At 34.5% G+C, this 24,099-nt stretch overlaps 1 protein-coding gene across 10 annotated transcripts in view; it reads left to right on the forward strand.

The window, feature by feature from the left end:
• Positions 1-24,099, forward strand: part of ADGRG2 (adhesion G protein-coupled receptor G2) — a 163,333-nt gene that overhangs the window by 79,249 nt on the left and 59,985 nt on the right. For 4 of the 10 annotated variants that reach the window (XM_074192322.1, XM_074192313.1, XM_074192321.1 and 1 more), the window contains 6 exons: positions 2,601-2,681; positions 7,199-7,246; positions 7,335-7,364; positions 15,129-15,167; positions 16,837-16,878; positions 18,350-18,403. In XM_074192322.1, coding sequence (XP_074048423.1) covers positions 2,601-2,681; positions 7,199-7,246; positions 7,335-7,364; positions 15,129-15,167; positions 16,837-16,878; positions 18,350-18,403 — 294 coding nt within the window. The remainder of the gene's footprint in view (positions 1-2,600; positions 2,682-7,198; positions 7,247-7,334; positions 7,365-15,128; positions 15,168-16,836; positions 16,879-18,349; positions 18,404-24,099) is intronic. The other 6 variants (XM_074192316.1, XM_074192314.1, XM_074192318.1 and 3 more) reach the window with 6 other exon arrangements.

Here is a 24,099-nt window from a genome sequence, read left to right on the forward strand (position 1 = left end):
TTTTTGCTTTTTTGCTCATCTTTGTTAATTTAGATCTGCTCCTAGGATATAGGAATTTTAAATCCAAGCATTTTTTTGCTAGGAAGGGGGTCTGATTTCTGTCTTGTAGTTGGCCAAGATATTGCCTGTACAGTCCAGGCCTTGCCTTTGCAGAGCTTTGTTTCCTCCTTTATGTCCAGGTTCTACCTTAGCAGTGGTTTGTTCCTGATCCAATCCTATCTTTGCTCCAGTGTTCCCAGAGTTCAGACTTTGGGGTTGAGATCCTCTCTGCTGGCTTGATATCTAGCTGCCAGGACATCTGTTGGGACCTGAATTACACTGTGGCTAAAAGCTGCCTGCTGCCTTTCCTGCTCTCCCACCTCTGGACTTTACTTCCCTACCCCCCCCCCCCCCCACCAAAGAGACAGACTTTCACTGAAGATCCTCTACTATGTCTACCACTGAAAACTTCTTTGAATCTTTTCTTTTTCTTGATGGGATCTATACTTTGAATGTCATAATAGAGGCTTCATTTATCTTTATTAGGGTAAAGCTCCAGCAGCATATTACCTTCACACTGACATCTTGGCTCCACTCCAGAAATCCACTGGTTCATCTCCAAATGAAAAGTAATTAAGAAAGTCACCAAACAAAGGAAAAGATCTTAAGCGAGGAGGCATTTCCAGTATGAGGACACTGGAGCAGAGTTAGAGAGATTGTGCATGAAGACATGGATTTGATCTGTGTTTGACATGAAGATGACTGATATGAGAGTTTCCTCAAATGAAGTTATTTTTATTTTTTCTTTCTTTTCTATTTATCTATCTGGCATCTAACATGTATGTATCTTTAAGTGTTTGATATCATATGAATCTAGCCTGAATAGCTTTTCTTCCCCTTTGAAAGTTATTACTTGATCAATTTCTTCCTTCCTTTCTTTTTCCCTTCCTTTCCATTTTTCCTTCCTTCTATCTTTCCTTCCTTCATTTTTCTTTCTTCTTTACTTTCTCTCTTTCTTCCTTCCTTTTCTCCTTCCTTTCCTTTGGACCTATAATTTCATCATTAAAAAAGAATTCCTGGAATGGAAAGTACCTCAATTCATACATTAACTTAGAATCACAGGGAGTGACTTGGACACTGACATTAAGTGATTTGCTCATGATGATATAGCTTATAAGTTTAAAAAGAAGAACTAAAACTCTGCTCTTCTTGGTTGCCAGACTGGCTCTTTTCCTGGTGCTTAGTAAATAGTAAGTGCTAAATAGCTACTTGTTGGCAGTTTGGTACTATGCCCAAGGGGCTACAAAATCATACTTACCCTTTGTCCTAGTGATGACACTATTAAGGCTGTATTCCAGAAGAGATGATATATAGAAAAAAGAACCTATATAGGGATATATATGTATGTGTATATGTATATATAGCTCCTCTTTTCAGATGTGAGGAGCTGGAGAATGAGGGGATGTCCAGCAGTTGAGAGATGACTGAACAAATTGTGGTATGGGATTGAGATGAAATGCTGTCCTGTTATGGGAAATGATGAACAGGATGCTCTCAATAAAAAACTTCTATAAGCCAATGCAATGGGAGATGTACTGTATACAAAGTAGCAGCAATATTGCAGGATAATCAGCTATACATGACCTACCTTTTCTCAGCAATGCTGTGATGCAAGAGAACTCTGAAGGACTTATGATAAAGAATATTTTAGCGATGAACTTTTAATTATTCCAAATTATTCTCTGGGAACTCCATTCCAAAGACAGAGCTGATGGTATCTAGATATAGATTGAAGCCTACTTTTTTCGCTTTATATTTCTTGAGGTTTTTCTTTTTTTTGGGGGGGTTATGTTTACTTTTACAATATGACTATTGTGGTAATGTTTTTCATGACAACACATTTTTAACCTATATCAAGTAACTTGTTTTATCAATGAGGGGGAGTGAGGTGGGAGGGAGGGAAGGAATTTAGAACTCAAGATTTTAGAAGAGAATGTTGAAACTTGGTTTTGCGTGTAACTGGGGGAAATTAAATTAAATTGCAAAAAATGTTTATTATATTAATAAAAATAGTTAATGTTTTAAAATGACTTTGTGCATCTATTGAAAATATAGAACTTAATAGAAAAAGAGATGTCACATACCCCAAATAGCCTGACCCAAACTGAGAAAAAAAGAAAAAATAGATCTACAGGTCTAGTTTGTGACTTAAGAATAGGATTAATAGGACACACCATCTGCATTTCTTTTGAAAGTTATATTAGGTCAATTGTCTGATGACTCTACCTCAATTATATCATTTAGGAATCATCACAAAGAATTAAAACTAAGCATTACATTTATCTAGCATAGTAAATACAAGACAAAGTGGAATTTCATCCAAAGAACTAGATGGTCTTTTTAAGGACTTGATTGCTCTACCAATAACAACATTAACAACAGCAACAAAGATTTTTGATTACATTTCTGTTTAGGGAGTCAGAGACCAAAGGGAGACAGATTAATCAATTAATGTAACTAAGGCAGACTGCAATTGCCCTCTGCTGGTAACTATTTGAAGCTATCATTTTGCTTTCAGTAGTTATTAAATACATTAATTTATACATTTCTTTTTTTAATAGATCAAATAAATTCTAAACTTTCCCCTCCTCCTACGACAAGTACTGATAATTCCTCTTCATCAGCTGGAACAACCATGGCGGGTAAGAGTATTGTAAAGCACTGTATGTATGTATGTATGTATAATTGTATGTATACATATATACATATATTTTCATGTACATATTTAAGTATATATGCAATATGTAGCTATATAAAATTTAACATAAATATATTACATATCATTACTTTGAAGAAAATATTCTCTTTTTATCCTCTAATGAAATTATATCTGAGATCCAGATTAAAATTGAGCATAACTGATGTTCTGATGAAGGTTAACCACATTACCAAGTTTGTGGCACACATCTGTTGTACTTGCTACTGGGAAGGCTGAAGTTTGGAGATAGCTTAAGTTCAAGAGTCCTATGCGACAGTAAGAATTGAGTGTTCACAATAACTATAGCACCAATATGGTGAACCCAAGGGAGTGGAGGGTACCAGGCTACCCAGTGATGGTCAAACCAGTCCAAGCTGGAACTAAAGCAGGTCAAAGTTACCATGCCAGTCACTGGTGGGATCAGTCTAGGCAAGACATGGAGATACCATCTTAAAAATCCAAATAACTCACTAAACTAGTCAAGTTCAAATTCTGTCATTAAAAATATAAATAACCCACAACCCTGAAAAATCCATCCCATAAAAAACAGATAGATCTGGGATATAGAATGCTATAAAACAAATTCATGGTTTATAGTGACAGTACTTTAGATTTCTCAAAATATCAGTGTTCTAATTCAAATCTCTCCTGAAGAATGGCCAGGTCGTGGGGTGCTAGGTGGTGCAATGGATAAAGTACTGGCCCTGGAGTCAGGAGTACTTGGGTTCAAATCCAGTCTCAGACACTTGATAATTACCTAGCTGTGTGGCCTTGGGTAAGACACTTAACCCCATTTGCCTTGCAAAAAAAACACCTCAAAAAAAGAATGGCCAGGTCAAATGCCAGAACCAATATATCAGATGTGTCCTTTATAGAGAGAAATTTTTTCTCTTGAAAGCCTTATTTAATGAGTCTTTCTTCAGCACCCCAAAGGAAAGAAAAAATATTTATAGAAAGACCTCTGTGAACAAGAGAATTCAAGAGTATACATGAGCTAATTTCAAGAAGTTAAAGTTTCTTAAGAAATCCAGTGGGACCTATTTAAAATGCTGGTGTTGGAAGGAATAAGAAGAGAGTATGATTCAGAGGCTCTTCATACTAGAAAGGTCTTTTAGAAGAAATTGTGCAGCTAGGAGGCACAGTGGATAGGCATCTGTCCTGGCATCAGGAAGACCTGAATTCAAATCCAGCCTCACTTACTAAATGTGTGATCCTGGACAAGGTTAAGTCATTTAACCTTGAGTAGTCTTCCCCCCACCAAAAAAAAGAGATGGCCTAATTCCCTAATTTTAGGAGGATTTTAATTTTAATAATTCATATTTTAGAGGCAGATGGCATGGTGATAAAACATGAGTTTTTATCAGTAAGCTCTGAGTTGAAGTCAAGTCTCCCACTCATATTGACTGTATGACCTTGGGCAAGTCCTGTACTTTTGCAGTGCCCCAGACAACTCCCTAAAACTACAAATTGAAAATCAGGCACAGATGTAAATTGACAGAGGGAGTGTCCTTACTAAGACCCCAAAGAAATCATAAACCCTTTTCTTACAACAATCCTATGAGACATGTAATGCAAATAAGTGGAGATCAAGTGACTTAATCATGGCAACAGAGTGAATTGGTGGCAAATAAATAATTAGAACCAGGCTCGTGAAACTTTTAGGCCAATATTCTTTATACATATATATATATATATTGAACTCCCAATGAGAGCCCACAGTAGTGTAATTTATTACACATATTTAAATTGAGGAACATATTACTAATTTTCAAATTTTAGAATAACAGACTCTTGGAAGGTGTAAGAATAATAATATTAGGTTGCATAGATTTCACCCTTAAAAAGAGTATCTATATTGATTATTTTATCAATGCTTAATTCTTAGAAAAATAATAGTAATAATTCACATTTATATACAGAGTGTCTCAAAAGTTTTTAGGAAAGCTTTAAGCTTTAAGAGTTTATTTAAATATCTCATTGACTAACTTCTTAAACTATTAAAGCTTAAAACTACTCTGAGACTTTTGGAACACCCTGTTTAAGAATTGGGTTCAAATACTGCTGGATGTGTGTTCATGGACAAGTCACTTTGCTTTTCATTCCTCCAGGCATTGTTCTAATAGTAACAGTTGCAGAGCAGGTGCATATACATATACATATATACATATATACACATATACATGTGTGTATGTATCTATACATATGTACATACATTTATATACATGAATATATTTATGTATATCTGTGCATAAATTCATATAGGTATAATTTTAGGATTTGTGGAAAGTTGACATTATTATTTCACTTGATCTTCACAATAACTCCATGAGGGGGAAATATTATTATTACTTCCCATTTTTTATATAAAGAAATTGAGACTGAAAAAGTGATCCAACTATGGTCAGACAGCTAAGAAGCATCAGCAATTAAACTGATGTGTTCTTGGCTCCAAGCCAAGCCTTCTTACTACCATAGCATTGGATCCCCTATCAAATAACCCAGAATATCTTTGTGTATGATAGTAACTGAAATGTGTTAGATTCATTGAAAAAACTGTTGATTGATACTGATTTAGTAGGTTAGAGACAATAGGACCATGTAGAGGGTTTGCTACCAGCCACAGTAGACCAGCCACAAGTTGACCTTTCCTTGAGTGAAACTAGTGTCCCAGAATAATAACTGGGTCTATTCAAAGAGGAGATTTCATTCATTCAGTTTTATCATTGGTCTTTTTTAGTTTAGTTTAGTTTAGTTTAGTTTTTAATTGAAGATGACAAAATATGGAAACAGTAATGCATAACAGAAAGGGTGTGTGTGTGGGGGGGCGTGAACACATACATATATCAGTCAATACATCTACTCGTGGGCATTCTCAGTCAAGTGCCTTGACACACCTAGAATATGTCTTTGTTGGCTGACAGATATGTACCCTACTGCAAATATAAGCTTGATTTAGTTGTAAAATGTTTTGAAGTTCATCTACTCACTTTTTTGTAATATTTGAAACTAAAAAATATATTGAATAGATTAGGTCATCATTTGAAATGCTTCATTAGAGAGATTCATAAATAGTTTTGATAATCTTAATAGAGATCACATTTCTTAATAACTTACCAAGAAATTGTGCCAAGATGGAACAGTAATGACTCGAAGAGGATTTTAACCCCAAAATGAATTGTTGAAATCCTCTTTATATCAATCATATTCAGGCAATTAACATAAATGGGCAAGTGGAGAAAAACTGGTAGCAAAAAAAGAAAATAAAGATTATTTCTGGACTCTATATCTAAAACACTAGAATTTTTGTAGTTGTTGTGGCTGAATCTTTAGTTTTTAAGAAAAAATATAATTCAATTTTCTACTCTTTTTGTCCAGAGTAGTTCCTTGATCAAGCTGATGTCTAATTTTGCAAGCAGTGATTGACTTGGAGACTCTATGGAATACACTTTATGTATTTGCCTTTCATATTCAGTAACTAGTCTAATAATTAAATGCTTATTAACTGATTGATTCTAAGTATCATAAAAGTTAAGCTACAAGCAATAATTTTCTAAAAGCAGCCTTCTTTTGTTTTTGTAAAAATCAACATACTAAAAAATTAAAATTAAAACAAAATAAGGATAACTACCATTCATATATATATGTATATATACATACATATATATGTGTATATATATATATATATATATATATATATATATATATATAACTTTTAAGATTTACAAAGTGCTTTACAAATATGATCTCATTTTATCATCATAACATCCCTGGAAAGTATGGGCTAGCATTATTACCATTTAGCTCATAAAGAAACAGAGACCAAAAAAAAGAGAAATAAAATGATTTTCCCATGGTCACATTGATAATAACTATCTGAGGCCATATTTTTAACTCAGCTCTTCTTGACTCCAGATCTAACATGAAAGTCCACCCTGGTGCCTCAAAAAAATTACATTTTCTTTCCTTTTCCTGGTTTTGCATCTATAGTATCATGAACCAATGTGTTTCATATATCAATTAATCAAACAACAAACTTTTTTCCTCTGAAATTCTCTTTATTTATTTTCATGTCAACTTTGTATTTATGAAATTATAAAATATAAGTACAAACTTATAAACTGCTTTGAAACTGCACTCTCTACAGTAGGTTTTAATGTCTTATTGTGACTTAATGTTTAAAGCAAGACTCCATGAAAGAAATTGCTACAAATGGAACCAAAGAAATATTTCTGGAGCACATAAAAATATAAATAAAAAGGAGAACAAGGAAGAAGCTTTCTAGTTGTATCCTAAAGGTTTTCCCAAAGAGGGCAAGGCCCCTCTATGATTAAGATTAGACTAAAGAAAAAACGACTGTAATTTTAAAAAATTATATCTACAAACTCCAACTTCCCCAAAGTTAAATTAATGATTCTTTTGGAGATCTATTTAGGTTTCTCCTCTTTTTTCTTTACCTTGTAGTTGATGCCTCAATTATGACCTTACTGCCTACTCCCAATGGTACCCTAGGTATGAATTTCTTTGACTTTATTAAAATTTGCATTTTCTTTTTTTAAAGTGTTACATGTTAAGTATTGGCATATCTTTTCTTTTGCAGAGATGGCAGAAGTTGAAACACCAAGTTTTGGTAAGGATTTTATTGCTTAGGATAAGGTTTCTTATTCTTACCCCTATATCAATATTTAATTTTTAATTAATTTTTCCAATTAACAACAATCGATTATTTCTCCCCCTCTTATCTCTCTACCCCAATTTAGAAAGAAAGATGCATCCCTTGTTATAAATTGGTATAAAAGCAAGCATGCAACTTACTGCATTGGACATATCCTCCCAAAAATCTCTCAATCTACTCTAAATCTATTCTCTATTAGGAAGCAGGAAGCATGTTTCATTATGAATGCATTGGAATCATAGTTAATCATTGCATTGGTCACAGTTTCAAAGTCAAACATTCTCTGGGTACTATTCACTTTACTTTGCATCACTTTATGTAAGAATTTGCAACTTTTTCTGAATCAATACTTTTCATCATTTCTTAGAGCTCAGCTGCTTTCCATTACAAAGAAACAGAGTTGCTATATCCACTTTGGTATGGGAATCCTGTCCTGATTATTCTATTGAAGGCTTCAGACTGGGATGGAGGCTGGAACTGAGACCCCACTTCACCCCAGGGGTCTGAGCTATATATCTGCTGCTTCTTTTTCAAGCTGCTCCCAGCTTAGTCCACAGCCAAAGACTAGCTCTTGCACCTCACCCTGAAATGTCATCCCCAAGTGCTGGTCCTCAACTCAGTCTACCCTGGATCTATGAACCAGAACTCAGTTGTTGAGTTAATACACAACAAAGTAGCCAATTAATAACTATTTTGTGTCCTACATAACTTTAGACCTCTCTGTATTGAATGTGGGGGCTCTTCTTGCCCTGGCCTGTGACCTTTCCTTGTGCTGACATGGCTATTCTTAGAAAGATCCCAAATTTCAGTTTTCACAAATCTTTCCAACTGTCTGAATTGGAAATATGACTCACTGTGATTTTTTAAATCAAATTTCCCATCAGAACTTGATCTGGTACATTTTCTAAGTCCCTTGGGAGGAGTTGTGGGGTAGAACTTAACTGTATTTTCTGTTGTGTTGCTATCTTAGCTTCCCACCTCCCTATCAGAACAGTGAATGATGTTGATAGTTGTAGCTGCTATAGTATTTCAGTATATGTTGTTTTGAGTGATCTGTTCCCTATTATTTTCTCTGTGATCTTGCTATACTATTTACTAATTCTACCCTATCTCTCTTCCTCTCCTCCATGCCCTTCTTTATTTCATTCTTTTCTCCTCTCTTCCTTTATTCTCTCCTCTCCATTCTCTCCATTCTCTTCTTCTCTTCTTTCTCATCTCTTCTCTTCCCTTCCCTCTCCCTGCATCTTTTCTTTTTTGCTCTTTCCTTTTCTCTTTCCTTCTTTCTCCTCATTCTTCTTTCTTTCTCTCTCTCTCTCTCTCTCTCTCTCTCTCTCTCTCTCTCTCTCTCTCCTCTGTCTCTCTGTCTTTTTTGATCTCTGTCCATCTCTCTCCTCTCTCTCCCTACTCCCCTTTCTTCTGGTTCATCCCATTCACTTACCTCTGTACTTAAGTTTTTATCCTTAAAAGACAAAAAATCATTCTTTTGACTGCTGTCCTCTTGTGTTATCATCCTATCTCACTCTATTTAGGTAACTAGGATATGGACTGGATATTATACTGGGTTTTGAATCTGAAAGACCTAAGTTGAAATCCTCACCCAGTCATTTACCAGCTGTGTGACCTGAACAAGTCACTTAGTCTCTGTTAGTCTCTATTTCTTGGACTCTAAAAACCCTCTTCTAGTTCTGAAATTTTGATACTTCTTAACTGAAAAATCCCACATTCTCTGCCTTTCAACCCCCTCATTTCTTAATCTCTTTCAGCCTGACTTCCATCATCCACCATACTATTTTAGTACTTCAAGGTCACCAGTGATGCCTAATTAATCTCTTCTAGGTTCTATTCCTTCTTGCTTGCTCTTCATTCAATGCTAGTGTTTATCCCTGCCTGCTTCTTGATTAATACTCTCTTCTTTTTTTTTGTTTCCAGGTGTCTTTTCTGTCCTGTTTTCTTCTCCTGTCTCTCTGACTCCTCATTATTTGCTCCTACTGCCACCACCCTGACTCAAGCCCTCATTACCTCTTACTTTATGAAAATAGTATTCTAACTATTCTCTTTGCCCACCCCCAGTCTCTTCCTTTAACTCATCCTCGATACAGTTACCACAGTAATCTTCCTATGTTTTATCACATCACTGGAAGAGAACATGATATAGTAGGATCCAGAGTACTCTATTTACACACATTTCCTAGTTCCCCAACACACTCTTATCTTCTTTTATGACTAAACTCAACTACTAGCTTCTCCATTAGGCTTTTCCAAATTACCCAAACTGGAGATGATCCCACCCTTATTAAATGTCTATAGCTATTCTATTTGGCATGTCCTTTACATTACATAATCACATTTTAAACCTTACTATAGTTACTTATATTCAAGATGCATTCATCCACTAGATTATGTTTTGAAGGGCAAGAATGGTATTTTTCATTTTTTGTCTCCCTATAACCTAGCAATGCCTTACATATACTGAAAGCTTAATAAATACAATTTTAGTTTTAATTCAAATATGTTAAAAGGGATCAAAAACTTGTCCTGCAGATATACCTCAAACATCAAGATGCCATAAAAACATCTTATTATTACAGTATCAATACAGATTATGAAAAGTTTGGGATACCATGCAATTCAAGGAAACATAGAGCACAGAACACATAGCAGGATAACTTTATTGTTTTTCAGTCATGTTCAACTCTCTGTTACCTGTTGGGATTTTGAGTTTGGGGGGTGGGGCGGATCTCTTTGGTATACTGGAGTAGCTTGTAATTTCCTTCTCCAACTTATTTTACATTTGAAGAAACTGAGGCAGAGTTAGATGACTTGCCCCAGGTCATACAGTTAGCATGTGTCTAAGGTCAAATTTGAAGTCAGGAAGATAAGTCTTCCTGACTCTAGACCCAACACTCTATTCAGTTGCTCACTGAGACAACAGATTTATAGTAATATGAAGGTCAATCAGGGAGCATGGTAGAAAAAGATCAGATCAGATCCTCTAGGAACCAGATGGAGGTAGAAACATTCCACTGGAAGACTGGAGGGGAAAAAGCACCTCTTCCAAACCAATAAAATCTGATGGGAATCATGATATATAGTTCTTATCAAAGGTAAGGGGAAATCAGGTTAGGGACAATGATTTGACTGTTAGAGATTTTTTTTTAATTTTCCTGAGGTTTCTTAAATTTTGGGGGTAAAAAGACTATTTGGAATAATTACATAAAATCACCCCAAACCTAAAATTTTCCTTCTACAAATTCTGAGCCGTATCCACCCATTATGATCAGGACGTTTAGCCTACTCTCCAAGAAAATGACAGCAGGTTTTGGGTGGAAAAAATATTTTGAAATGGGTCAAATCACATCCAGTGATTTTATTGTGATTCAGTCTGGGTTTGGAGGCACAAGGTTTTCAAAATCAACTCTGCAGGGGTGGCCAGGTGGTGTAGTGGATACAGCACTGGCCCTGGAGTCAGGAGTACCTGGGTTCAAATCTGGTCTCAAACACTTAATAATTACCTTAGCTGTGCCCAAGGGGTCAAGTCACTTAACCCCATTTGCATTGCAAAAACCTAAAAAAATAATCACATCTGCAAATTTGTCTTTTATGTGGAAGGTTTTTACTGTATATTTTAATAGTATGAAATGGAAATTGGGTCCTTTGTTTTATCAGCAAAAAAGGCATGGTACTGGTTGGTTCTCTAGGGGTATAGGCAAGCTGGTACTGCCTGTCCTGCTTTTTTAAATGGATGGCTTCACTTTCCATAAAAATTAAATCTTCCCTTGACAGTTATGTAACTATAATGGCCAACTTTGAATCTTAGGAATGGATGAGAAAATGTCTCCCTTCTTTGCAGAAATGGAGATTCTGTAGGTGTGGAATACTGCATATTTTTTGTCAGACTGCTGATGCTTTGATTAATTTGCTCTCTCTCTCTCTCTCTCTCTGTCTCTTTCATCTGTCTGCATTTTTGTCTGTCTATCTGTATGTCTTTCTTCTATTTTCTCTCCCTCTGTCTTTAGTAAAAAAAAAGAATGGCTCTGCAGGAGGGAAGAGAGGAAAGATAAATTTTAAGATGATAGTAAGACAAAAGATAATGTGTTTTTTAAAATAAAAAGTTTGCAATTCCTCTGTATAATTATACTTTTCCTCTGTGGCTTGTGGTGTAATAAGCTAAACAATCTTATTTCCCATCTTTGAGAAGCAACCCTACTTTGTGACATCAGAACCAGCTTATGTTTATCCTCTGTATGAAATAGTAGACCAGACTGTTATAATTTTAAATATGTGATTATTATGCAGGGAAAGGGTTGTCTGCACATTAATATGACAATAGTTATTATATGTTTAGTGGACTCAGCCACTAAATATAAAAGAAACTCCTTGATCTCTATTATCTGTTCTTTTGGGTCTTGATACTTGATACATACATTCCACTTTCATAAAACTGCAGCCAGAATGATAAACTCTGGTGACTTTCAATTTTAGAAAAAAAGATTTCATTACCATGTTGCTTGTCAGAGAGCTTCATTGAGAAAATTCCAGTAGAGTAGTATGTAAGTTGATGCCTGGGTCAGGCAAAACCTGAATCAATTTTTCCTAAATATCAACTGAGTATATTATTTAAAGCCACAATCTCTGATTGAGCATTTTTTACTTCCATTCTTTTAAGACCAAGTATCAAGTTTATATAAAGTTAGTTACACTAAATGTTTTAATATAAAAATCCAAACCTGTGATTTTTTTGATATAGAAAACAAAATTGGGAGGGATACACTTGGAGAACTTAAGAAACTCTAAAAACACTAAAAAATTTAGAAGGAATGTGACTCACTCTAATAAAATAAGACAGCAGATAGACTGAAATGGTATGAAATTAAAAGAAAGAATGCATTTTGTCTAAATTAACTGCCACATAGGAGTTTAACAATTACTCAGTTTCTTCTATGAATGGAGAGCTCTCCCAATTTGGAGAGATTCTCCAGTTGCTATATCAGATACCTACAATTTATAACTCTTCTAAACAATGGAACATGAATGGGTTAGTTGAATTTCACAATCCTTATACAAAGACACAAGGGATAAGTAGGCAGGCAGTGACTTTTTTTAGCAGAGATCTTATTTTGGCTTTTGATTTTTGTTTTTTTGACTCCAAAATGATCTTCTGCCTAAAATGGCTTCCACACGTTGCAAGGAACTAAAAGCAAAAGAAAACAGAAACAGCAAGGATAAATCACAACAAGACCACAGGAGAAGAGGTAGATTATAAAATTAGAAATATAGTAATTTCCATTATCAGAATCTTGTGGGCATCAGTTACATTCACCTGACCTCAGGGCCTTTATCTATTTAAAATGAAAGGGTTTGAACTAGAGGGTTACTAATGTAAAGAGAACTAAATTCCCTTTCTACTCCACAAAAATATAATCACCTGTCATCAACACCTAGTTAACACCTTTAATATCTCATTAGATCTTTCTTCACTAATGGGGATAACCAAATCTCCCTTCTTTGTACTAAGATGCCTTCAAGCTCTAAAATTTTCCTTATTACTGAGGCACCACAGGCTGTACATTTTTCATCCTATGTCCAGGAATGGGACATTACAATAGCTGTCACACCATAGCATGCTGCTATGTACAGAACACTGGGTCTGAAGTCAAGAAGACAAGTTCAAATTTGAATTCAGACACTTGTTAAGCATGCAATTAAATGGGGATAATTATAACACTATTCTCCCATGGTTACTGTGAGAATTGAATGAGATAATATTTGTAAAGCACTTGGCACAGTGTCTGTTACATAGTAGGCACTATAGCAATGCTAATTATTATTATTTCTATTCTCAGTCAGACAACTAACTCTAAGCTCTAAGCTCTATTTGGACCAAAAAGTCATTTATTATTTAGTCCTCCAGTTCTGATACCTGGTATATCAGAAGCAGCACAGACCTAATCTGTAATCAACTCAGACACCTTTGACCATTCCCAGTCACCAAAATGAAAGCACAAAGAGAGAATAACCCCAACAACTGTGCTATCTCATCCAGGTACCAATAGTCTCCCTACCTACATAGAACAATACTGATCTGTAACTGATCATTTCCATTGTTCTTTTTTTATGCTTTTTGTACAAGAGAGTGCTTGTACTAAGTCATCAGCCTCACTTTCTCCTCCAGAGCCATCTGGGCTCAGTGGTCAAATATGAATCAGGACAACTGGAGATATGAGGTAATCTGGGTTGCCCAAAGTCACACAGCTAGTAACTATCAAGTATCTGAGGCCAAATTTGAACTCAGGTCTTCCTGATTCCAGGACTGGTACTATATCCACCATAACACTACCTCCCCAACAGCTTATTTTAGAACCAGACTACAAATAAACAGAAGGTGCAATCCCATCTACAACATGACTTTCCCCATTGTGGTTTCAATATATCACAGGTTGGCCACGGGTTACACAGGAAGGCCAGCAGATGTCACAAAGAAAAAGTTTAGAAACTCAAAAATATATTTATAATATTATATAATATCGACAAATTTTATCTTTTAAGACAATAATAATTCAGACTTCTCTGGTAAGAAAGGAGAGTCAAAAATTTTGGTGAATTTTTCAGATTGTGGGGATACCTCACCCCTAAACCCCATCATGTGAAAGGAATAATTGTACTAGGTCCTGAGCAAGGAAGACCTGTGCTCAGAACCTTCCTCTAATGGACTGATGTGTGAATTAACAATGATCAATTAGCAATAGGCAAGTTATTTAATCTCTTTGAGGCTGAGGCAATTGTTTTAAAACTTACCTTCTAAGTAAAGGGTGATGCTTTAGTGATCAAATTGCAGATCCTAGACATACTGATATATAGTTCCTATAAATGTTACACTCCACTTAAGTCCTACTCTCATGTTTCATCCAAGCAGGGAGATGAACCCTAGCTTCTCAAAGTCTATTATCAGTGGAGCACAAGTTTTGGCAGAAAGTTAAATTTTAGACAATTTAACAAGCATTCATTAAATGCTTAAAATGCTCTAGGAGAAGTGTGTCCAACCCTTGACCCATGCATGGGTTGCATATGGACCTCATAGCTCATTCATGCAACATTATTATTATTATTATTATTATGCATTTATTATTAGATTCATTGGTAATATGAGTTACATTGTAATTATAAATAAATATTAAATTCTTTATGTGAACCTTGACAAGATTTTGCTGAGTGAAATGGCCCAGAAGATCTAAAAGGTTGGACACTCATGCTCTAGGCATTTTAAGTAGAGCCCTACAGATGGGCTTTCTCAAGTTATCAACTTAATCATGTTTGGAAAAGTTTGTTGCCATAGATTTGGCTACCAGGTGACATATTTTATAGTCCATTGAAATTGTATCCTACAATGCAGGTAGCAGGATAATCTGGTTCAGCAGAGGTGGTATGATGATACCACCATAATCAGGAGAGAAAACACCAAAAATAAACATAAATAATATCATAGATGGAGGGTTGGATTGGACCTCAATGGACCTGTTTCAACCACCTCACTTTATAAATGAATAAGCAGTGATATAAAGGACTTAAGGATCTTAACCAAGATCACACAACTAGTCATTTCATGAGACACCATTGTAAAATTTTGTTTCCTAAAATCAAAGTACTTAAGTTACTGAAGAATTAATATATTTAAAATTTTTGCATCATATATTTATGCCAATTTATATCATTTTATTTTAGATGGTATCTCAAGTGTATTATCCACTCTAAGCAGAGCAGGTAATGTCAATTATTTAAAAGTTTTCATGGCATGTTTCTTTCCTGATCACTCAGTAATTTGACTTTAGTTTAAAAATTCTCCTAACCACTCTGTTTCCTTTCTGTCTTCAATTGTGCTCTTCTGCTCCTTCTATAATGACTTTAATATAATTTTTAATGTCATATCAACCTTACGTTGCTAGTTTAGCAAAGGTCACAGCAGTTTTGATGGAACCACGCACAGAAGTATGTGTTGGATTTGGCAAAAAAGAGTATTAATCTAAACATGATGATTTATCTTAGTTCCAGTCTCTATACACCAGTCTTTACTAAATTCAAGCAGAAATGTCACCACCCTAAGCCCTCAAAATCATAATGTAGAGAAAATTTCACAGATAACATGAAAGAATGAAATTTCTAAAATACTGAAAAAAATGTAATCACTTAATTCTATCCGAGTTATCCTTAAGAATTTTCCTAGGATAAACCCTTGAACCAAGGATTTGAGCCAAATGGTTTTGCCTGGCTTAGTTCTTAAGCAAAATCAAGCCTTGGGTTTCCCAGTTGTCTATCCCTACACTGAATGCATCTGAATCACTTCCTTTATTTCTTTTCTGGTGTCTTTAGTCATGGATTCCATCTGTCCCTAGAGAGCTGGTTATTTTATTTTGGGTAACAGGTGGGTAGGTCTTTTTTCAGAGTTGAAGACAAGAAGTGGAATGTTTGTATGGTCAGCTACTCTCAGGCCCTTTGCTGCCTCAGAAGGACTGATAGTACTGGTCTATGGAGCCTTTACCCCCAAAGGGCAACTAATGGAAAATTTTCTTCAGCCATGCTATGCTGATATTCCAGTAGCCAGCAGAATTCTCCTGTACATTCTCCTATAGATGACTATTTACTCTTTTCTAAATGCATGCAGGACCTGAGTGAAAGTAACTCACGGTACCAAAAAACCAACCAAAACTAATCTGAGAGTATTTTTAGGGGAGGGGAGAAGTATGGGATAGGGAAGGATGCTTCTCCAGAGACTTAGGCAAGCATAGCTCTCTTGGTTTACTTTGTGACTCTTGTTGGCTGTTTCTAGTTTCTCTACAACTCATAAAATGGGGATAATGCTGACTTACCTCATAAGGGAATTTAGCAAAGCAGTTTTTCCCCACAAAAGACTGATAGCAGAATGCTCTTCTATGTCAATGACAATTACATGAATGCCCATTAATCAAGGCTATTCCTTTAAAGTTTCATATCACTCAAGTTTTTGTTCATCTGTTATGCTGACCTTCACCACCTCTAGGGCTGGAACCAGCTCATCCTTTAGTTTCCAAGCTTTATAATAATAAGGCTAAATTATGGCAATGAGCCAGGTAAAGTAAAAAATATATTTTTTTAACTCACAAAACTTTGATAAATGAAAACATTGAGATTTCATTAGGCAAGTTCAAGATCAATTGCTACTTCATCCAAATGCAAATCACAAACATTTTTAAATATCCTTCTGAAAATGATATAACTATAATTTATTTTGGGGTTCCTAAAATAACTTATTTCATTTTTGCTTCTGTTACCTTTTAGGGTAGCAGCAATGTTTGTGGCACTTTTTTGAAAATTACACTAAAAAAGAATTTTTCATAACAGATTTTTTTTTAAAAAAATCAGCAATTCTCTAATTTTAAGCATTGCTTCTTTGCAGAAAAAGCTAAAATCATTGTATTTAAAACCTTCAATATATCAGGTATGATTTAATATCAATGTAAAGACTTTTAAAAAGTAAAATAGCATATAAGTTGAAATTTTCTTTATATTTATTGCAATAATTTGATTATGAAATCTATGGTTAATGAACAGATATTTATGCCTATTAGGTAATTGTAGACAATGGTGAGGATCAACTACATAAACTTCTCTCAAGCAACTTGCAATATTATGATTAGAGAAATAATACCAAAGGATTCACTCTGAATATACTTGGAGAAGAGTAAATGCTATAAGTATTTGTTTTTCCTTAGGGCTATTGTACTGGCAAGTTAGACAATGAAGATATTCTTAATCTAGAAGAGCTGCTTTTTGAAAAAAAAATTCCCCCCCATTATATGTAAAAACAAGGTTTAACATTCTTTTTTTACTGCTTTTTTATTGTTTCAAGTTCTAATTTTTACCTTCCTCACCATCCCCACCCTACTCCCTGAAATGGCAATCAATTTGATATATATGTATATATATATATATATATATATATATATATATATATATATATATATGTATATGATGCATATACAATCATGTGAAGCCATACTGATCATTTTGTGAAAGATAACATGGACAAAAACAAAATGAGGGGCGGCTAGGTGGCTCAGTGGATTAAGCACTGGAGTCAGGAGTACCTGGGTTCAAATCTGGTCTCAGACACAATAATCACCTAGCTGTGTGGCCTTGGGAAAGCCACTTAACCCACTTAACTTTTGCCTTGCAAAAACCTAAAAAAAATGAAAGACTACATCAGTTCTTTATCTGGAGGAAGATAGTATTTAATAAAAGCTTATTGTAAGATTACATAGTGAATTGTGTTTTAAAATGAAGAAAAAGATTTACTTCAGAGAATTCATCACCATTAGCCATAAGTGAATAGATAGTAAATATGACATACATATGACATACATATATACACTAGAGACATTGATAGATATATACATATTTAAGCTAAGACTGTATTTTTAAGAATTTTGGGATACTTGTATATATACATATATACATACATACATACATATATTCAACCTAAGAAAAATGTATATTAATATATTGATATATATATATACACTGTTATTATAATGTATATATTTTATGTTTAGTCATATTTATTTTGTAGAATTTTATTACAAGTTCATGGAATCATACATATAAACAAGTATATTTAGGAGAGGAAAGGTTTTAGGTATTTTTTTCTTCTGGGTTTTTGTTATTTTGTGCTTAGTGAAAAATAAGATAAAAACTGGGAAGTACTAAAGAAACAAATTCCTCTGGTCATAAACTAGGAAATTATATGATCTATCTCTTATTAAACTTCTCACTTGGCTTTGCTTGGTTTTACTTTGCTAGTGTCCTAGGACTACCCACTCATCAACTAATTGAATCTATAAACACAGGGTGGCTATTCATGCCATTACTCTTGATACCATGAGGTCATATGCACTACTGTTTCTTTGCAGGAGTAAAATCACAAAGTAATATCTGCAATTTGTCTTCTGTCTGTAGTGAATCAGGTGAGTAGAACACCTTTCTTAGCTTTTCTCTAAAAGACATTTCTCTTTATTGTAAATAATAATTTAATTCAGGTAAGTTTTCTTTTTTCCCTATTGATGATGGTTTTATCTCTTTGATTCAAGATGTTACACTGGCCCTTATGGCTATTATTAATAAAAAATAAGTAAATTTTAGATACACTAGTGAATTTTACTATATTCCTGTTTTATCAAATAAATAAAATATACTTATCATATTTAAATGTGTTCAGAAAACTAGTTTTGTAGATTGCAAAAAAGAGTCCAACACCCCAGGTTCAAATCCTTATTCAACTACTTAGGATCTATGTGATCCAGTTTTTTACTGGACCTCTGTAAACTTGACTGTAAATTTTAAGTTTAGGGTGTTAGACTAGAATCAGTGCTCCTCAAATTGTTTGATCTCTTAAAACCTGTAAAAATTATCAAGGGCTCTCCAAAGAGTTTTTGTATATATAAATTGTATCTATCTAATTTTCATATTAGAAATTAAAATGACTTCATATTATTATAAAAGAATTTCATTTACCAGATTTTCTGAAAGGGAGGAGTCATTGGTCCACACCCCTTGGCTGCTCTAGATGACATCTAAGATTCTTTCTGGCTCTAAATATGTAATGATATCCCAGAGTTAATTAAAAACATCACCAATTTGTTCCATTATTGCATGAGTATATTTTCTATCAAATCTGCACCCTATGTTTAAAAGTCCCTTTCAAGTCATTGTGTAAAATAAATCAATAAATAATATATAACATGGTAATAAAAAAGTTATCTTCTACTAAGCATAAATCAACTCATTTTGTTAGGAGTTTGAAGTCGGAACTCTGCCAGGCTCATTTGATGTCTAATGCCAATAATGTATTTTCCCTTCCCAGTTCAAATTGTCCACTATTTTTAAAACTGAGGTGGAAATCTTATGAGAGCATGCCATTCTTGAAATCTGAATGTTTTCTTTTTCTGCTGAGGCCCTGAAGGAAAAGAACAACCACCTTCCTCACAAGCATCTTGGCACCAGGGCTGGATTTCCTCATTAAAATACTAGGACAGGCACAAAAAAGATGACCCCTCCCAAAAAAAGTGTTTCAGCAATGAATTGGAGGGAGAGATCCCAGGAAAGAGAAAAAGAGTTTATATTATTAAGAAGTTAGGATTTCAGTAATAGAAATGGGGTCAGTCTGGAAGTGTTTTCTGGTCTTTATCCCTTATGCTCAGAATCAAGGATTTAAGTAATATAAGATCAACTTTGGTTAAGGAGAAAGGCAGTTTCATGTAAACAACTTACTTTCAGATCCAAATATTACAGTAAACAAATGAATTTTACTAGTTTTTGCTGTGTTCTGGGCACCATATTCCTGGTAGAAACTGGCAAGGAAATATTGGTTGTTTTATTTCTTAAAGAAAATAAAGTACCCTTTCTTGTTTTTTGGGGGGTGGTCCAAAACAGACGTATGATTTTATCGGTGTAGAAATAGTATTCACCGATTCAAATTGGCAGTTGGTCTCTAATTTATTTTTTTATTAAAATTTATTAAAGATATTATTTGAGTTTTGCAATTTCCCCCCCAATCTTACTTCCCTCCCCCCACCCCCCACGGAAAGCAATCTGTCAGTCTTTACTTTGTTTCCATGTTGTACCTTGATCCAAATTGGGTGTGATGAGACAGAAATTATATCCATAGAGAAGAGACAAGAATTCTAAGAGGTAACAAGATCAGACAATAAGATATCTGTTTTTTTTCCTAAATTAAAAGGAATAGTCCTTGAACTTTGTTTAAATTCCACAGCTCCTTAAGTGGATACAGATGGCACTCTCCTTTGCAGACAGCCCAAAATTTCTCCTGATTGTTGCGCTGACGGAATGAGCGAGTCCTTCAAGGTTTAACATCACTCCCATGTTGCTGTTAGGGTATACAGTCTTTTTTCTGGATCTGCTCATCTCACTCAGCATCAGTTCAAGCAAATCCCTCCAGGCTTCCCTGAAATCTCGTCCCTCCTGGTTTCTAATAGAACAATAGTATTCCATGACATACATATACCACAGTTTGCTAAGCCATTCCCCAATTGAAGGACATTTACTGGATTTTCAATTCTTTGCCACCACAAACAGGGCTGGCTATAAATAATTTTGTACAAGTAATATTTTCACCCTTTTTCTTCTTCTCTTCAGGATATAGACCCAGTAGTGGTATTGCTGGGTCAAAGGGTATGCACATTTTGGTTGCCCTTTGGGCATAATTACAAATAGCTCTCCAGAAGGGTTGGATGAGTTCACAGTTCCACCAACAGTGTAATAGTGTCCCAGATTTCCCCACAACCCTTCCAACAATGATCATTATCCTTCCTGGTCATATTGGTCAATCTGAGAGGTGTGAGGTGGTACCTCAGAGAAGCTTTAATTTGCATTTCTCTAATAATTAATGATTTCGAGCATTTTTTCATATGGCTATGAATTGCTTTGATCTCCTCATCTGTAAATTGCCTTTGCATATCCTTTGACCATTTGTCAATTGGGGAATGGCTTTTTGTGTTAAAAACATGACTCAGTTCTCTGTGTATTTTAGAAACTAGTCCTTTGTCACAATCATTAGTTGTAAAGATTGTTTCCCAATTTACTACATTTCTTTTGATCTTGGTTACAGTGGTTTTAATCTGTGCAAGTTTTTAATTTAATATAATCAAAATAATCTAATTGGTTTTTAGTGATGTTCTCCAACCCTTCCTTAGTCATATAACTGCTCCCCTTTCCATAGATCTGACAGGTAAACTAGTCCTTTATCTTCTAATTTGCTTATAGCATTGTTTTTTTTTTTTATGTCTAAGTCCTGTAACCATTTGGATCTTATCTTGGTAAAGGGTAAGTGTTGGTCTAATCTAAGTTTCTTCCATACTGACTTCCAATTATCCCAGCAGTTTTTATCAAAGAGAGAGTTTTTATCCCAATGGCTGGACTCTTTGGGTTTATCGAACAGCAGATTACTATAATCATCTCCTGCTTTTACACCTAGTCTATTCCACTGGTCCACCACTCTGTTTCTTAGCCAATACCAAACAGTTTTGATGACTGATGCTTTATAATATAATTTTAGATCAGGTAGGGCTAAGCCACCTTCTTTTGCACTTTTTTCCATTAAGCTCCTGGCAATTCTAGACTTTTTATTTCTCCATATGAATTTACTTACAATTTTTTTCTAGCTCATTAAAGTAATTTTTTGGAATTTTGATTGGTAGGGCACTAAACAGATAGTTTAGTTTTGGTAGAATTGTCATTTTTATTATATTATCTCTACCTATCCATGAGTAGTTGATATTTGCCAAGTTTTTTTTAAATCTGATTGAATTTGTATGAGAAGTTTTTTATAATTGTTTTAAAAAAGATTCTGAGTCTGTCTTGGCAAATAGACTCCCAAATCTTTTATATTGTCTGAAGTTACTTTGAATGGGATTTCTCCCTTCTAGCTCTTCTTGCTGTATGTTGCTAGACATATATAGAAAAGTTGAGGATTTATGAGGGTTTATTTTATAACCTGTAACTTTGCTAAAATTAGTAATTGTTTCCAGTAGTTTTTTGGATGATTTCTTGGGATTCTCTAGGTAGACCATCATGTCATCTGCAAAGAGTGAGAGTTTTGTCTCTTTCTTCCCAATTCTAATTTCTTCAATTTCTTTTTCTCCTCTAATTGATGACACTAACATTTCTAATAAAATATTGAATAGTAGTGGTGATAATGGGCACCCTTGTTTCACCCCTGATCATATTGAGAATGCCTCTAGCCTCTCCCCATTGAATATAATGCTTGTTGATGGTTTCAGATAGATACTGCTAATTATTTTAAGGAACAATCCATTTATTCTTACACTCTCTAGTGTTTTTAATAAGAATGGATACTGTATTTTGTCAAAAGCTTATTCAGCATCTATTGATATAATCATATGATTTCTGATAGATTTGTTGGTGATATAATTGAGTATACTAACAGTTCTCCTAATATTGAGCCACCCCTGCATTCCTGGTATAAATCCTATTTGATCATGATGTATTATCCTGCCAATAACTTGTAATCATTTTGCTAAGATTTTATTTAAGATTTTTGCATCTATATTCATCAGGGAACTAGGTCTATAATTTTCTAGAGGTTTATCAATTTTATTGGTTTTTTCATAATACCAACTTTTGGTTTTAATTATTAATTCAATAGATTTTTTGCTTTTGCTTTTATTAATTTCTCCTTTAATTTTAAGAATTTCTAATTTGATATTTAAATGGGGATTTTTGATTTGTTCTTTCTCTAACTTTTTTAGTTGCATGTTAAGTTCATTTATTTCCTCTTTCTCCAATTTATTCATGTAAGTATTTAGAACTATAATATATCCCCTGAGATTCGCTTTGAATGAATCCCATAGGTTTTGGTATGTTGTTTCATTATTATCATTATCTAGGATAAAATGGTTAATTCTTTCTACAATTTGTTTTTTGGTCCACTCTTTTTTAAAATGAGGTTATTCAGTTTCCAATTTGTTCTGGGTCTATATCTCCTTGGCCCAGTATTGCATATGAAATTTTTTGCATTGTGATCTGAGAAAGATGGATTCACTATTTTTGCCTTTCTGTAGTGGATCATCAGGTTTTTATGTCCTAGTACATGGTCAATTTTTGTATAAGATCCATGTATTGGAGAGAAAACAGCTTATTCCTTTCTATCCCTGTTCAGTTTCCTCCATAAGTCTACCATATCTAATTTTTCTATCAATCTATTTACCTCCTTAACTTCTTTCTTGTTTATGATTTGATTTATCTAGATCTGATAGTGGGAGGTTGAGGTCTCCCACTAGTAGAGTTTTGCAGTCTATGGCTTCCTGTTGTTCTTTCAGCTTCTTCTCTAAGAATTTGGGTGCTGTCCCACTTGGTGCATATATATTCTGTATTGAAATGACTTTATTGTCTATGCTACCTTTTAGGAGGATAAAGTTTCCTTCATTATCTCTTTTAACATTATCTATTTTTGCTGCTGCTTTGTCTGAGATAAGGATTGCTACCCCTGCTTTTTTTACTTCAGCTGAAGCAAATTATATTTTGCTCCAACCTTTTATCTTTACTCTATATGTATCTCTCTGCTTCAAATGAGTTTCTTGTAAGCAGCATATTGTAGGATTCTGGTTTTTAATCCACTCTACTATTTGCTTACATTTTAAGGGAGAGTTCATCCCATTCACATTCAAGGTTATTATTACTAATTCTTTATTGCCTTCCATGCTGTCTTCCTCCTGTTTGTATTTTCTCCCTTTCCTCCCCTTATCCATATTCCCCAGTATTTTGTTTCTGAATACCACCCCCTTCAGTGTGTTTGCCCTCCTATATCACCCCCTCCCCTTTCTTTCTCCTTTCCCTTTTTCACTTTTCACTTCCCTTCCTTTTGTTATTTCCCCTTTTTCCCCCACTTCCCTTCCCTTTCTCCATCCCCCCCTTCCCTTTTCCCCTTTTAATACTTGAAAGGTTAGAGGTATTATAAGTTAACTGAATATGTGTAGGTTGACTTTAAGCCAAGTCTGAGGAGAAGATTCAGGTGTTTTTCATCTGCTCCCTTCTTTCCCTCTATTACCATAGGTTTTTTTGTACCTCTTAGTGTAATGACATTTACCCCATTCAATCCCCTCCCTCCTCCAGTCTCTTTCCTGTC

This window comes from Macrotis lagotis, chromosome 6 (assembly GCF_037893015.1).
Source record: "Macrotis lagotis isolate mMagLag1 chromosome 6, bilby.v1.9.chrom.fasta, whole genome shotgun sequence".
Taxonomy (NCBI): Eukaryota; Metazoa; Chordata; class Mammalia; order Peramelemorphia; family Peramelidae; genus Macrotis; species Macrotis lagotis.